This window comes from Colletotrichum phormii, assembly GCF_030913505.1.
Source record: "Colletotrichum phormii strain CBS 102054 chromosome Unknown BDP81scaffold_8, whole genome shotgun sequence".
In the NCBI taxonomy this organism is placed as follows: domain Eukaryota; kingdom Fungi; phylum Ascomycota; class Sordariomycetes; order Glomerellales; family Glomerellaceae; genus Colletotrichum; species Colletotrichum phormii.
In genome coordinates this window covers 1,598,272-1,614,303 of record NW_026851450.1, presented here as the reverse complement: position 1 = coordinate 1,614,303, position 16,032 = coordinate 1,598,272, and the positions used below count along the sequence as shown (strand labels likewise).

Sequence of the window (16,032 nt, the reverse complement as noted above, 5' to 3'; positions counted from 1 at the left end):
CGGTGTGGTTCTCCAGACAGGCAGGATAGCCCTTGCTGCTGCTGTAATAACTTTGCTAAGTCTGCGGGCCAGGCCCTTCTGTCCTGTACCAACTGTAGGTATCTGTAAAGCAGTGCTACTGCTAGTATTGGTGCCGCTGTTTAGGGCTGGTTTGGTTAGGCCCGCATACCAGGTCTCAACTCCATACAAGGCTGTTGGAAGGACACAGGCAATAACCGCTTTCGTACTGCGGCTGCTGGGAGTCCCCCTTTGGTATTTGTTAGGTGCCGTAGGAACTGGGCTACCTTCTTTGCCGCTGCCACCTTAGTTTCGACATGGTGACGGAAGGTGAGTCTCTTGTCGAACCAGACTCCTAGCCATCGTACAGGCTTAGTTGAAGCCTTGATAGTTAGGCCCGTCGCCTGTATATCTGGTAGGTCTTTTGTCTGGTTATATTTCCTGCTGAAGTGGACTGCCTCACACTTAGCTGGGTCAAAAGCAACCTTGTTATCAGTGCCCCAGTTAAGGATATGAGTGATCTTTTGGCCTAGGGCTATAGCATTTCCTTCTAGCGACGGGCTAGTAGCTACTAAGCCTATATCATCCGCATAGCCAAACCGTAGCTCTTGATCGTCGGCTAGGATATCCGCTATATATAGTAAAAAGAGAATAGGGGATAGTGGGGAGCCTTGTGGTAGCCCACAGGATAGAGGGAAATCCTCTGTAGTTGTATCCTCTAGCCTGACCCGGGCTGCTCGGCTAGAGGTAAAGGTGAAGATCAGCCTAATCAGATGACTAGGCCAACCCTGCTGTCGTAGCCTGATAATAAGTCGGTTTCTTAGGACAGAGTCAAAAGCCCCTTTAACGTCCATTGTCACAAGAGTTGCAGTGAGCCCTGAGTCTAGAGCCCTCTCGATCTCGTGGGTCAGACAGGCTGTTAGGTCGACTGCAGCCCTGCCTGGTAGTGCTCCAACCTGCTGTGGGCTAGCAACCCCTTCTAGGATAGTAAGGTAGGCCATCCTTTTTGCTATTAGCCGCTCTAGGCCTTTACCTAAGCAGGATAAAAGGGATATCGGACGCCAAGACCCAGTCTTCGAGAAGTCTGTTTTCCCTGGCTTCTGGATCATGACAACTTCTGCTTTGCGGAACGGTCGAGGGAAGTGGCCTACTTGAATACAGGCCTGGAAGAGCTGCTGTATAGGCCTAGCTACTGATTCCCAGGTGTGTTGTAGTAACTTTGTAGTAATCCCGTCAATCCCAGGGGTTGTAGTCTTTGTTAGAGTAGCCTGGCGTACTTCTTCCATGCTGACCACCTCCTGCCAGGGCATTAGACGCCGTACAACTACTGGGATAGCGAAAGGGTCCCCAGGTAAGTCGTCTGTAGCGTTAAATCTCTCTAGTAAGGCCTTTCGTAGGGCCTGGGCTTTATCGTAGCTGTTGTCGATTGTCTGACCTTCCACTATAAGAGGCGGGCCTTTAACAGCTAAGCCAGCCTTCCGCCAGCCTACTATCTTATATAGGTCTTGGTCTGTCTTAGCCCTTCGATCTTAGTAGTCCAGTAAGCGCGTTTTGCCCTTCTAACAGTTGTTAAGAAGATCTTTTGCTCCTCTAGGATGGGGGGAGGTATAACTAGCCCAGGTTCCTGGGCCTGCTGGCGCCTAGCATCGATAGCAGCTCGGTGGGCTTCTGCACACTCTTCTGTCCACCAGGGGGCTCCCCTACCCTGATTTTCCGTCTCTTACCTACAGCTTGAATAGCTGTATAGAAGAGGCTGACTAGTTGGGTAGCTAGAGTGTCCAGCTCTGCTGGACTAGGTACTTCCCCTAGGGTAGGTAAGGCTGAGGATCCAGCTCTTACTAGGTCGATAAGTCGGGGTAGGGCTGACTCTGGGACTGAGAGGTGTCCAGTCTGGCGTTTCTGTTCCTGGGCCTTGCCTATAGGGATAGTTGTTGTGATAGCTTGGTGGTCAGCCCCTGGGTGCAGGTGTGAGCTAATATAAGCCTCAGCAAAGGGGATATTTGAGAATGTTAGGTCGAGGGTATGCCTATGAGTATGGGTAGGGACCCCAACCTCCCCAATAAACGAAAGATCGTAGCCTTCAGCCCACTCTGCAATATCGTCCCCCCGATTCCGGCTAGGGGAGCCTGGTTCCCAGGTAGGGTGGCGGGCGTTAAAGTCCCCTGCTATAAGGGCTCTTTCTGGCGGATAGTATCCTAGGAGAGCAGTAGTCGTGTGGTTTGTCGGCTCACCTGGCGGCCTATATACGTTGATAATAGTGAAGTTGCCAGCCTTAACCCATAAGATATCTCTCGTTTGGGTAGGCCTTTGTTGCTGTATTTGTAGTCTTAGACTCTTGCGTATATAGGTCATAACCCTAGGTCTTGTATCTCTGTTGTTCCAGAAGTCAACTGGGATATAGGAGTTATAGCCTGGGTGTGTGTTGATTTGCATCTTATCTCTATAGCCTATCCAGGGCTCCTGGATCAGTACTATATCGATCTGATCCGCCCAGCAGAGCTCTAGGAGAGCTGTATGAGCTGGGCTTCTCTTCCCCACGTTACACTGGGCGACTCGTAGTACCCGTGGGGAGGCTGGCCTGAGCCTACTGCTCTGAGTCGAGGTCGAGGTGGGTGTAGGCATTAATAACGTTGTAATCAGGCTTCTGCGCCACCCGCTGAACCCTGCTGCTTGAGGTAGCTAGGGTAGGTTGGCTGGGTAGGGGGGGTAGGACTGGGTCGTCAGGGGCTTGCAGCCCTTCTTCTTTAGCCCCATTCTCATCTTCATCCATGCTGCTACAGCTAGCCGCATCACTAACGTCCGCTATAACAATTAAGTCCTGGGTAGGGGTAGGGGCGCGTGGGCGCTTTGAGCCGGGCTGATGGCTCGTTAGGCTGTTCCTAGGTTGTTAGGTGTTGCTGGCTTGGGTGCTAGCCTGGCTGCTCTGATAGAGGGCCTTATAGGCCTTCTAACTAGCCTTACGGATCCGGGAGAGTTCCTTCCGGTCTGGGAGGGTAGGGGAGCTATTAACTACTAGGGGCCTTGCTGGATAGTCCTTATGGTTAGCTTGGAAGGGGCCGGAGTAGTTGGCGCACTTCGGTCTAGCTATGCAGGGCCCAGTCTCGTGGGATCCCGAGGGCCTGCTATAGTTACTATAGAGTGGCTGTCGGTGATAGTATCGGTTCCAATGATATCCCTGGTATCCAGGATCATGTCTAATTAGGGTCTTCCTCTTTTGGATAAGCTGAGACCTGCTGCTTTAGTTAAATAGTCTAAAGGGTGGTACTTCCACAGAGAAGGAGATGACCTAGGAGACTTTGTTTATAATAGGGGTTATACCTAGCCGGGACTGCTGGGCCCGGGTAGGCTTACGTCCTGTTTGGGTAAGGACCTCATCTTCTACTAGAGTAGCTGGGTCAAGGGCGTCGCTACCAAGAGTCTACATCTTAGTAGGGCAACGTGGGACGACGTAGGTAAACCACTTAGTAAGGGTCTTAACCTTATAAGCCCTAAGATACTCTGCTAATTTCTATTTGTTTGTAAGGAGGGCTTGCTAGACCTGCTTATTCAGGGTCTCAGTAAGTAGCTAGTTGTAATATAATAGATATGTGGGATATCTGCCAGCTAGAGCCTAAGGGCCTAGTAGACTGTCCGGCGTAGGGCGAAGGGGGCGTGCTTCCTAGTAGCCGCTAGGCCCTCTTCTGGGATACGGGTAAAGACCCGGAGGTCCTCCTTCGGTTAGGATAGAGCCTAGGCCCGGGTCTCCGTCAGACTCTATGTCTGGACTTCGGGCCGGGTGGGGATTCGGGTACGGGTCGGGGCCACGGCCACGGCTATAGTTGAAGCCGAGGCTGCTACGTCAGTCCATTTCCGGCTCGGAGCCGGAGCCTTAGTCTCGTTACCCATAATCCTCTTCAAGGCTTGGATTACATAGGTTGTAGCTTCTTTTGCAATCTGCTTCCTAGGCCCCTCAAAGCAAGAGATCACGTTGTCCACAGACTGAGCAATAGCCATAAAGACGTCCTTTCGGGCTTCATAGTGCTTAGCCTCTTCATTAAGAGCTGTAAGGACAGCTCCAGTAGCTGTCCCAGTCATAGTCGAGGGCCCCTTAGCCGTTAAGGGGGTTGTTGTTGGGGCGTCGGGCTGGCTTCCCACGAGGCTAGGCCGGAGTGGCTGGGCCTCGGTTTCGCAGCGGCGTTTAGCCCTTAAGGATGGGGGCGGCTCTGAAGAGGGTCCAGAGCCTCGATCAGGGCCGGCCGAGGAGGCCGGCAACGGTCCAGAGCCCGCCGGAGGCTGCGAGGCCATCGCGGGAGGGCGCCGGAGGAGAGGTGAAGGGTTTTCAGCTGTTATGGATTTTGGTGGTGGCCCACTTATTATACTGATAGTAGATGCCAAGAAAAATTAGGCGAGAGGGAAGTTTTTGAACCTGACTACTGCTAGGCCATCTCTACCGATGGAATTATGCGTCTATTTCGTGTATTGTCCGTCGTGTCTTCTAGAGGCCGACGGCCTCATGCTTGACCATGGCATAGAAACTACTATTGTTTCTTGCAGGGTAAATTAGTTCACCTCTCATAGAACATAGCCTTCATTGTTTTAGCCAAGTTGTCTCTCCTAATCCAGGTAGTAGCGGCAAAGTTGGTGGGCAGATTTGCTATCCTCCTGCGAAAACGACAACGAAGGATCGAGTTTAGACGGAATCTTCCGTGAGTTGCTTGAGTCGGCGAGGCATAACGTGTCTCAGCTTGGTGATGTGTTCTTCCACACCATCCCACCGGAAGCGATCTCCGCAGGGCGTCTACCGATAGATAGGTACAGCCGGCATATGATCGACGTGGCCTGGGTTCAACGGGTTGGAGGACCAGCTTGCCAGATCCCGACCACGCGTCAAGCCGAAAGCGGTGGGGTGATCCGTGTGTAAGCCTCAAATTCTGCTCGCCTCGTCGCGTTCAAAATATTAAGCGTTGGATAGCCGCGGCAAGTCGGTGTGCCGATGTCCTGAGACTCAAACGTCTTTAATAAGCTCTGACTAGTGCCGGGTCTGCCCTAAACCCAACCTTCCTTAGGCGTGCGCTTGGGATAGCCCATGAGAGCTGAGAAGGTTGTCAACCCGCCAGCAAAAGTTCTGGAGGCAAGCTACCGTAGATGATGGATCCCCCTTCCCCAATGCACCTCGAATGCTGAATGTAGTGTGAACACAAATTCAGCGGTGTCTGTGATGCGCGATGGTGACCGCCGCTCAGACAGTGTTCGCTGGCTGTGCTGGAGGCAGCTCTTGGCGATGAACTTCTTGGCAGTGCTTTTTGGACGAGGAAGATCTTATCGCACATCCTCTAGGAAGACCGTCTTCAGACGATGATCCATGATCGACGCAGGGGTTCCCCAGCGGTCAAACCCCCAAGAAGTCACCGTCGGACCTTTACCTCATTCAAATTACTTGTTTTTTCCATAAGGATGTTTTGTGGAATAATTCACCAGCTAACTTTAAGCCTCCAACGGTGCTAAAACAAAGATGAAAAAGAAGCTTGAGTATTCCGGCGCTAGTCAGGAGTTTCGAGCAAGTTACTGCATGTCAAGAGAGCTTAAACTTTCTTTTACTCCACCCAGGTAGCACGGGGAAGCGGCAGTGCGGACAAAACGCGGAGGCCGGCCCCGCCGCCCGCGCCTAACAAGGCGGGACGAGCAGGCATCATGGACATGGATTGCCGGAAGTTGGATAAACGTGGCCTCACTTCTTCCGCCTTTTGATCTCAGGGCTACAGAAAGCAGTCTAGTGCTACTCTCCTCAAGCTGGCAGAGACATGCGACGCAAGCCTAAAGTCGGACCTAGAGGTAGTAACGCGGCGAGCGAGGCGAACAAGGGAAGACACAGGTTCTGTCTTCAACTTCCATGATCGTAGAGTTCGTACTAGTTGGATGGTCAGCCCACCGGTGAACTTGAGACGCAGGAGCAGTCGGTAACAGGGCTGGATCGGTTCTGGCTTCATGCATCCTTCGTCTTGCGCGCATTCTGACTCTCCCAACATTTCCCAAAACGGTCGCTGGGCAGGTCATGTATGAATCCAATAAGAGGTGCGCTGTGAGTCAGGCACAGTCGTTGAATGAGCGTGAAGTATGACATGTTCGGCCTAGGACTTGGAACTTGGAAGATACATGTGCCATCTCTCTACATGATCGCTCTTCCCATGCCCTTTCCTCTTTCGTCTTCGCGTCTAACTCGACCCTTTTCGCGCTAAAACGTAACCCGTAGACATGTTCGATCTATCTTGGCATTTAATGTGGAATGTGACCCGAAAATTCAAAAAGGAGCAAAAGGTCTTGGCATCTAGGTTCAGCCCAAAACACTTGTGCGGCTAAACTTTCTTCGTTTCGCCTCCACCCAAAAGCTTGCCACTTGTCAAAATCATTTGACTTCAGATAATTCGCAGGGGTAATAGCCCTTGTGTGCGACACCAGAAAACCTTCCTTCACCACAGGGCGAAACAATCACGAAAGCATCACGACTTAGGGCAGAAGAACGCTGCTAGTGTGCGGTGGCTAGATCCGTCCAAATCCCTCGGACGAAGTGTATGTGCTAAAGATTTGGGATGATGACTCGGAACAAAGACTTTGTTGACCATTAGGCTGGAAACTAAGCGTATATAAACTACCCCAAGATGCCTTCGCAAGGACATTTGGAGTTCATCATCTCATTCTCAGCTCATTCTACCTAGTTACAGTCTTGACGGCTCTCACCCTTAATATCTTATTCAGATCAATCACTAATACTACTCGAACGCCAAAATGCGTGTTCCTCAGCTCATCCTCTCCCTCTTCCTCCTCTTTACTTTCGTCGTTGCTCTACCTGTGCCGGCACCGGTTGACGCCCTTGTTGAGCGGGCGCAAAGCGCATCTAAGAAGAGCAGCGCGGCGGGGAGAAAGAAAGAAGCCAACGGCATCGACAAGAACATTAATATCCAGAAACAGGAGCAAAAGGATGTCAAGAAGGTCCAAAAGGCTGAAGGCACCAAGGACTTCAAGAACCAGTCGGGTCAGCTCAACAAGGACATTGCCAAGGGACAGAAGCAGCGCGAGAAGAACCAGAAGAACGCGGACCCCAACAACAAGAACCTGAATGACGGCCTCAAGAAGGTATGGCACACTCCGGCTTCTCATATTTGTTTCTGAAGCGCTCTGGATCTAACCGTTCGCTTCTAGGTCCAAGGAGCCCAGGCCAAGGAGTCAAAGCAAGCCAAGAGTCTGAATGGCAATAATTCTAAGCAAGACAAGGCTACTCTTAATAAGCTCTCTGGCGAGTTCAAGGGTGGAGAGCAGCAGAACAAGAAGAATAAGCAGGCTGTAAGCATATCTGGCAATCCATTAAGGGAGGTTAATCGCTGACTAGAGGTTACAGGCGCTGAGTGGTGGTGGCGGTGGCAAGAAGAAGGGCGGAAGATCCTTGGAGGGTGAGGAGACTGAGGAGATGGAGTAGAGAAAGACTTCTCTGGTCCAGACAGATATCGCTTTTGACTGTTATAGATAGGCAAACAATCCACGACAAGATGAGAATGGGCAAGTCTCGAGATCACAAGATGGACCTGTGCAGAGAGTTTGGAGACTGATGCAACGAGAATGGAATTTGCCATCCGTAAGGTACCTAGTAATCACGTCTGAAGTCCTGAGTACAATGCACTTCTACAAGCGTCAACGATCATTCCCGCAGCGCATCAATAATTAGGGCGAATGATACTGTGTGATGCTGGAGTAATAGTGGACCAAAACAAACATCCACACGTGACACATCCAGCCCAACGCCTAGGACTGTGCAGACTGCTAATAGAAATCACTAATATCACCTTAAGAGCTCGCTACCAGAGAACGGTACGGTCAGGTTTGAGGTATAATCGACAAAAGAACTTCGCGGACGGCAACGGGCATAAATTTTGGTACTGATATGAAGGTAAAAGTTCTATCATGTGTCAAAATTCTGTCGATTACTTAGGTAATGTGAGCGAGTCAAAGAAGTTTGAGAGTGTCTCGACAAGACAAGGCTGAACAGCTAGATCGCTTTATTGAAGCTTGTGATGCGTTCTACGTAAGTACCTAGGTCACTATATGGGTAGGCTACCTTATAATCAGTCCGTCATGAAAGTCGGGGACCTTGAAGAGTAGAAGACTACAAAGGTTACCGAATGAATGTGAAAACCTATGTGAATCAAAGATAACCCAAGTTTGGATGGGTGGACCGCATAACAAAGTTTTCGGAAATACATGGCCTGGATGGCATAGATAACTACTCTATGGTCTTCTTCGAGAAACATCTTCGCCTACACTGACCGAATTTTTGCCTCCAATCATTACTGAACTTCACGACAGAACTTACTTCCACGCAAGGCCTTACGCATCTACAAGAAAGTACCTCCACAAAAGAGACAATGGGGGAAATTACCAAACTACCGGCGGAGCTCATTCAGCATATCTTCGATCAGCTTTCGACTCTTTCGACTGAGCCATCGTATTCGCACCTGGACTGCCCAGACGACGGTTTGAAGAAAGAATTGTCAGACTTGGGGGCACTTAGCCGGACATGTCGAGCATTCGAACAGCTTGTCGGACGAAATTTATTCAACTATATCGAGCTGACAGAGCCCGGACACAACTACCGCATGTCTCTCATTAGAGGTTGGGCCTCACGCCCAGATTGCACACAGCATGTGCGACGCGTGTGTATTCCTATCTATTCCCTAGAGCAGTTTCCTCATTACGGCGATATGAGATTGTCAGAAGATAATATCTCGTTCATCAACGAAACATTCGGGAAGATGGGGCTCAGACTTAACCCCCCCAGGTGGGAAGATAGCAGCCATGCCAACTTACTTTCCATGACGATTCCTCTCATGGCCAAATTTCTTCGGAAACTCGAGATCCAGTACATCTGGAATGAGTATCATGACAGCCATGATGTTTCGGGCAAGTTTTTTGAGATGGAGGACGACACCTTTCCGAACTTGGATACGCTGCACATCAAATGTACACATCACAGGGGTCAGTTTCCGATGGAGCTTGTGGCATCCATCTCGAAGAACGCCCCCAAGCTAAGGTCTCTCAAAATACACAACTTCAACACGGCATGGTTCGACGGATCGCACACTTGGGAGAAACTCACCAGCCTCTCCATCCGGCAAACTTTGCTCATGCAACCCGGCCTCGCTGAAATGATTTCGAAGCCAAAGCACTTGTTTCATTTCGATCATGATCCATCTGACACGAGTGTCGACTATATGGTGGGCATGATCGATGCGCTGGCCGAACACAAAGAAACGCTTAAATCTCTGAGCGTCATACTCCCTCGTCGATTACCTGGAGAAGCAGAGAGTCTGCAATTTCACAAGCTGTGTAACTTAGACACCTTCACGACGAGGTTGCAGGATGTCGGCACGCAGGCAGAAAATACTTTACGACAGCTCCCGAAATCTTTACAAAAGTTGCGTATTATAGAAAGAGGGTGGCGCTACCACTTGGACGATTTTGAACATTATTGTTTAGAGGAACATCTTCGAAGACTCAAGAAGACAGGCAAATATCGTGACTTGCAAGTATTTGTGAGCGATAACTGGGAGGAAAGGGACGGAGAGCAGCAAGTCGACTTCGATGGACGAGATGAAGACTCCATCGAAAAAGGGTACTTAGCAGAGGCAATCGACTGGCTGTACTTGATGTCTTGATACCTCGAGTCAAAAAAAAACATCAACGACAAATGTAGCGCAAAATTCCGTTTCGGATTTGACTGTTGAAGAAGCTATGATTGGTTTGTAAAACCACCTCGCTCAACAGACACTTATCGTACAAGTTCAGCGCGATCAACTTCTTTGAGTTCCCGATATAGCATTCTAGCCCAGTATTCATTTGCCAGAGTTTCGCAATAGAACTATTCACATACAACTGCGTAGCTTGAAAAGTAACCACACAGGCGGGAATAATACTGCTAGCTCATGTATCCCACCTGTACTCGCGCTTTGCCTGATAGTGATTTTATTGATTGAGACCTAAGAACCCTATGATTTCTTCCATTTCATCATGTCTTCGAATTTCTCGACGAGATCCTGTTCAAAGATCAGTTCAATGTTCACAGAGAACAGCACCTCTTCCCTGTCCTGAATGTACTTACGTTGAAGTTGCATGTGCTCATTGTCTCAAATACAGCCTTATTGTTGTGTAGGCTCATGCTACTGACTCGGGGTGTCCTGATACCGAAAGCCACGCAAGCCATGAATCGGGCATCGTCTTTGGCTGTGCTGTTGGCCAGAGCCTGTCTAGTCTGAAGGGCTGTAGTCTTCGATTTACCACCTTTGGCCTTGCTCGCTTCCTGTTGACAGGCTTCTTTGCAGACAGCCAGTACCTTTCTAATAGCCTTTTCATCCAAAGGTTTGGGGGTGAATTCTGGTAGCTTGACCTGCTGATGTGTTTCGCACCAGGTGCAGTGGCCACATTCCTTGACTGATGAGTGAGTTGTATCCGCGAAGTAAGCTGCCAGTCCACGGGTAAGGCAGCTGCTGTCTGTCAGCAGGTTGACCAGGTCCTGAACGCGCTGCAAATCCTGCTTCTCCTTCTTCACAATCTCCTTGTTGATATTGTCAATGATCTCGTCGATGTCGGCCTGCTTGCTTGGAAGTTTCTTGCTGATGCGGAAGACCTTCTGAACACCCGTCTTGTTGAGCTTGATGATGCCAGATTCAGCCCACGAGTCCAACTTGCGCGTAAGATCAGCGCGGCTAACTCCGCCGTTTCCAGCAGGAACGTCAACATCAATGTTGGTCCAGGTTTGCGCTTTTCTGGAGTGGGAAAGGATGTACTTCGATGCTGGTGAGCCGTCGGTCTCCAAAGCACGATTCTGCAGCACCTGATACTTGTATTCGGAGTACTGAGGAGTACTAGCCCGAAGAAGACCGAACTTTAACTCCAGGTAGGCGTAGATGATGGAAAGTTGAGTCTCCTATTGACCATTGATTAACAGGAATGTCGGCACAAGGGAGGGAAAATGGACCGGACAAACTCTGATATCTACCCGTCGTGATTGGGATGTCAGAGCCACGGAGAACGGGTCTCCGGGCTTCAACTGACAGTTTTCCTCACTGCAGATCTCTTCGAATAGTGTGCGTAGAGCCAGCATAGACGGTCGTTCGCCGTGGATAAAAACATTTCTGACGAAGAAATCCTTATCAGAAAGATAGAGCATGCACGTGCTTGGTTTACCGTCTCGCCCAGCTCTTCCAATCTGCTGGCTGTATGCTTCGAGACTGCCAGGGAGATCGAAATGGATAATGGTCCGCACATTCTCCTTGTCGATACCCATGCCGAAGGCAATCGTGCCTACAATCTGATTGCATTTCGTCATGTCAGAACTTCATCCCTTAAAAGGCTGTCTGGCCAACTCACGATCATGTTTTGACTCTTGAGAAACGTGTCTTGTATTCCGCCGCGTACATCTGCGTTTAATCCCCCATGATATGCGCGAGCATTGAACTTCTTTTTAGATAGTTCACCGGCTAGGGTTTCTGCAGCCTTTTCGTACATGGATTAGCAAAGTTCCACTGGAAGGTGAAAGGAGCCTTACAGCATGGGTCGTGACATATATGATGGATGGCCCGGGGTGTTTCTTTAGGAATTTAGTGCATATTGCGACTTGGTCGTCGTCTGCAGTGATAGGCTCGACCAAAAGGCGAAGACTAGGAAACATCAGCATGGCCTTGACAGAAAAAGGGACTGTTGTTGTCCTGACTGACTTTGATCGGTACATGCTCGTCACGAAAAGACCCTCGGGCGGAATGTCGAACGTAGCTCGAACGTCTTTGGCAACGGCTGCTGTGGCTGTCGCTGTAAGGCAAATGACTCTGTCCACGTTGGCTTCTTTGGCGAAGCGGGCGACTGGGATTTTGTTTTAGCAGAAGCAGAACAAGGTCAGGTATTGGGAACCGACTTTTGAGGTAGTCTGGGCGGAAAGAGTGGCCCCACTGCAGTCATGTCAGACGAAGGGATTCGTGTCAAGTAGTGGATGCATAGCGATAGTAGACACACCTCTGAAATGCAATGCGCTTCATCAATCGCTAATAAGCGAATGCCGCCATGGATCGACTTGAGGGATGCAAGGAAGCCTTCATTGTTGAGCCGCTCTGGTGCGCAGTATAGAAGATCGAGTTTGCCACAAGCTAGCTTGCTATGTATGTCGACGAACTCTTCGCGACTTTGCGTCGAATCTAGAACGGCTGCGGAGATGCCTCGGCGGCGCAGAGCATCGACTTGGTCCTTCATCAATGCTATGAGGGGAGAAATGACGACCGTGACACCACTTTCTTCTGGGCTGCGGGATCCGGTTTCCTTGTCGAGCTCCTTTATAGCCACGGCAGGGACCTTTTCGTGTTAGACATATGTTGCTGTTATAAGCAGAGCTTCTCGTACCTGGTAACACAGGCTCTTGCCTCCGCCAGTGGGAAACACTACGACAGCGCTGTCGCCACTGATGATGCGATTGATAGCTGCTTCCTGCTCCAGACGAAAGCTCTCCAGGCCGAATCGTTCTCGCAAGACTCTGCGAGCCAGTTCAGAGTGACCAGAGGAGCATTTCTGTCGTTTCGATCCTGGTTCTTCACTTTGATCAGTATCCTCATTGATTCGCTTAGCTCCAGAGGGAGCAGCGTCCACCACGGCGAGGAGATCGGCCTCATCGGCCGAGTCGAAGCCAAAGTCGTCACCCATCTTCGGTGACAATGGAGGCTCCAGCGGAATCGACACCAGCTCTTCTTCGTACAAAAGGAATGGACGGCGCAATTCCTTCGCGGGGGGTGGTTGAGGTTGAGATCGATGATGTCCCGATTGGGAAGTACCTTGGTCCTGCTAGGCAATTACGATTGAAACGCGCCGACGCGTTCTCGGCAGGAGCTCGCATCGCGTGGGTCATGTGACTTATGGGTTGAGACCCACCAAGGTTCACTCATAATCTCTCACCTCAGGAACTTCGTTTCGCGACTCACTCAACGTGCCTCGCTGCATTCCCTGAAACTGATCAAGAATCCAGGCAAAATTCGACAGTTCAAATTAATACTAGTCCTTGTTATCAGCCATTCTAAAGCCCAAGAAACTATGCTGGAAATATTCGGTCCGAGTGGCTCCTGGCGTCTCCATCCTTGCCGAGCGTAAGGTTCGATGCGGATCACTCTCACCCACGACTCATTAAGAAGACCGCGAAGAACTTGGATGTTTGAACCAAGATGTGTATTGCACGAGATTAGCTCCGGCTGTGAAGGAGAACTTGCACGTTCGCATCATGTTATTCTTCGGCCGATGTTCCTTGGTGCACAATGGATGGAGGCGTGGTGGACCTTTTGGCTCGGGAAGGGCTGTCGCGGTGCGACGATGCGGAAGAGCCAAGCCGAACCGAGATCGCCAGCGCCAACTGACTGGAATGTCAGTGTGCGGGCAGCGACCCAAATACAAGACTTTGGCCAAAACATTAACTGTGTCTTGTCTTCGTTATGAATCAGAGTCCCACGATGTAGGCTCGCGCTGATGGAATTTGGTTGGACCACTAACTGTATGACTGGCGTCTGTCAAATCCCTAGGCACTCTGTCTGGGCACTTGGCTTCGAGATAACAGAGAGGGGGTCTCGCAATTATCCATTGTCCCAAATTGCGTTTTCTACTGAATTTGGCTGCGTCGTTCTGGCCTCGCTGACCCCTCGGTAAGATAGCTGGGCTACACACGAAGCCATGGGTTATCTCAAGTGCCAACATGGTTTTCGGTTCTGCTTTCTCTTTCCGACATGTAGGCACGCCATCTCGGATTAAGGAGGTACACAGGGACACCGAGTAGAAAAATGAAGCCAAAAATACCAGCCAACACACCAAAAGCGGTCTGATAGCCCCATTTCTCAACCATTGGAGTCAATCCATACGTCACACCGAAAGAGACCACATTCTTCGTTCCCACCACCACAACTAGTGCCGGCCCGGGATGTTTAGGTGCGGCTTCAGATGCAAAGCTGGTGGAAATGATAAGAACGGAGGTAAAGGAATACTGGAAGATGGTCCAGCCGATGTAAGAACCCCACCATGTGTAGCCCCTCGATGCCGTGTAGCCATAGAGTAATAGCATTCCGACACCGGCGATAGCAGGCAAGGCCAACACGACTAAGTGGTGTTCGGGGATGTGGACGCCTCGATTCCGGCGCGCGAGGTACATGACCAAGGGATTGCCGACGAATGTACAGAACAACATGCCGAGAACGGCGCCAATGACGCCGCCAACGTTGATCAGCCCAACATTATCCGACTTCCAGTGATAGTTCGTCACCAGAACAGTGTTGTAGGTCAGTGACATGCCAACACCGCAGCCAAGAGTAATTGAAGATGTCAGCACCGCATAAATGACTCCCGGGGACGAGAAAGATTCCGCCATGTGCTTCCAACTCAAGACCATAACCCGCATCGGCTGGGGATGAGGTGTCGACCAAGGTTTGATGCGCTGCAAATACGACTTTCTCTCGAAGGAATCAGTCGCTTGATTGGCGCCCGGAGCAGTGAGGCCAGACCGGTCCATCTCCTCGAGGTACACCTGAGCTTCGGAGTCGGGAATGACACGAGTGACACCAAATTCGTCCGTGATTATGACTTGTCCATCTAGCGACTCGGGCTGGCGAGTGAACTGTGTCTCGAAAGCGAAAAAGAACGCAATGACCAATCCGACGGCAACAGTGATTACGAAGACCCAGTAATCCCAACGCCATCCCAGGTCATGGTTCAAGTATGACGAGGTTAAGTTGATAGTAGAGGATATCGCGTTTTGTGCCATCCAGTAAAGGCCAAAGATCTTAGAGCGCTCATGGAGAAAGGTTACCTCAGTGAGCATCAGCGGGAGAAGAGACTCCGAGGCACCCGTGGCCAAGCCTTGAACCACCCGGGCAGCAAGATGTCCGTTTTAGCTATTTTGCAAAGCGGCAGCGATAGTCGCTATCAGCAGGATAACCATGAATCCTAAGAACACCGGGCGTCGACCGTATGCCAGTGCGAGAGGAAGGATGATATAGTTGCCTAACGAATCAATTGCCGTTGTTAGGTTCCCAACTACTCAAAGGATGCTTAGCAACAGATATGGCCGCCAAGATCGACTTACCAAGACCAATACACAAGGTTGGGATGGTGATCAAGAGAATAATATCTTCGGAAGAATAGCCTTGAGGGCCATACATCGCGAAGAATTCATGCAAAATTGCACCAAGGCCACTCGCAATCGACAAGCCCATACTGGAGAACCAGCAGCAAAAGACAGCTGTACTTCTCCCAAGGTCTGAAGCGAAGGGGATCATTCGGATCTGAGGATGGAACCGGGATCTTGCGAACCTCTCCATCTCGGTTGATGAGAAGTGCATTGCCCTCAACGTGGCCGTCGTGTTTATCTTGTAGGCCCGGCTTGCCGAGGGTTTCGAGATGCTCAATTTGACTGTTGTGTTTCGAGTCGCCACTGCTTCCTGGGGGGAGAGGTGAAGACAAACATCCAGCACTCGTGAAATAACGTAGTAAAAGTTGCCAGCCCAAGCAACCGGAGAATCGAAGAGATATTCACACCTTTGCTTCCATATACATACTCAGACGGTATCGTTGAAAACAAAGATTGAGGCGCGATCTAATAATCTCCGCCACGTCAGACTAGAAGTCGGTACAATGATCGTATTGCGCATACTAGGTACTAGTAGCCCTGGATAGCAACATCTCGGAGTCGTGAGGCGATATCTGATTGCCGCCATTCGCGGCCCACTCTCGTTGAGTGCCAAGAGAACTATTCGCTGACAACCGCATAGCTATGGTCAGTCCACAACCCCAAGGTAAGCATTTAGCATGTCCGTGACTACGCATAAAGAGTGGCTTACGAACCAAGGTAATTAGGTTCGATTGAATTCCTCATCTCAGCTTCCATTGATAGTCGACATTGTAGGGTTGTCGGTATCCCGGGACGGCCGACTACATGCAGTCTCCATATAGCGCGCGGTTAGCCATCATGTTGATCTTGCCATCGCCTTGAGAGTT

The 16,032-nt window shown here is 50.4% G+C and overlaps 3 protein-coding genes across 3 annotated transcripts; 1 reads left to right on the top strand and 2 right to left on the bottom strand.

Annotated features, from left to right (window-relative positions):
• Positions 1–6,685: 6,685 nt before the first annotated feature.
• On the top strand, positions 6,686–7,714 carry BDP81DRAFT_426205 (uncharacterized protein). The gene is made up of 3 exons (XM_060590276.1): positions 6,686–7,107; positions 7,174–7,314; positions 7,370–7,714. The coding sequence occupies exons 1-3, from the start codon at positions 6,760–6,762 to the stop codon at positions 7,445–7,447; spliced, it is 567 nt and encodes a 188-aa protein (XP_060446546.1). The 5' UTR covers positions 6,686–6,759; the 3' UTR covers positions 7,448–7,714.
• A 2,012-nt stretch (positions 7,715–9,726) lies between these two features.
• Positions 9,727–12,813, bottom strand: BDP81DRAFT_373019 (RecQ family ATP-dependent DNA helicase). Its single transcript, XM_060586668.1, has 9 exons — positions 12,412–12,813; positions 12,031–12,363; positions 11,933–11,966; positions 11,739–11,880; positions 11,570–11,681; positions 11,392–11,517; positions 11,009–11,332; positions 10,124–10,948; positions 9,727–10,058 (listed from the first exon to the last, which is right to left on the bottom strand). The coding sequence occupies exons 1-9, from the start codon at positions 12,706–12,708 to the stop codon at positions 10,011–10,013; spliced, it is 2,241 nt and encodes a 746-aa protein (XP_060446545.1). The 5' UTR covers positions 12,709–12,813; the 3' UTR covers positions 9,727–10,010.
• A 916-nt stretch (positions 12,814–13,729) lies between these two features.
• Positions 13,730–15,251, bottom strand: BDP81DRAFT_460533 (major facilitator superfamily domain-containing protein; the record flags this gene model as incomplete). The annotated part of the gene is made up of 3 exons (XM_060593668.1): positions 13,730–14,895; positions 15,004–15,039; positions 15,122–15,251. 3 exons carry the CDS (start codon positions 15,249–15,251, stop codon positions 13,730–13,732), a joined length of 1,332 nt encoding a protein of 443 aa, XP_060446544.1.
• Between the last annotated feature and the right edge of the window lie 781 nt (positions 15,252–16,032).

Bases quoted from the DNA above. Each gene is read 5' to 3' on its own strand.
- BDP81DRAFT_426205 (XM_060590276.1), top strand. From the start codon at position 6,760: ATGCGTGTTCCTCAGCTCATCCTCTCCCTCTTCCTCCTCTTTACTTTC. The intron at 7,108-7,173 runs GTATGGCACACT...GTTCGCTTCTAG, and splicing joins TGAATGACGGCCTCAAGAAG to GTCCAAGGAGCCCAGGCCAA. The intron at 7,315-7,369 runs GTAAGCATATCT...TAGAGGTTACAG, and splicing joins ACAAGAAGAATAAGCAGGCT to GCGCTGAGTGGTGGTGGCGG.
- BDP81DRAFT_373019 (XM_060586668.1), bottom strand. From the start codon at position 12,708: ATGGGTGACGACTTTGGCTTCGACTCGGCCGATGAGGCCGATCTCCTC. The intron at 11,682-11,738 runs GTCAGTCAGGAC...GATGTTTCCTAG, and splicing joins ACGAGCATGTACCGATCAAA to TCTTCGCCTTTTGGTCGAGC. The intron at 10,059-10,123 runs GTAAGTACATTC...ATCTTTGAACAG, and splicing joins TGAGCACATGCAACTTCAAC to GATCTCGTCGAGAAATTCGA.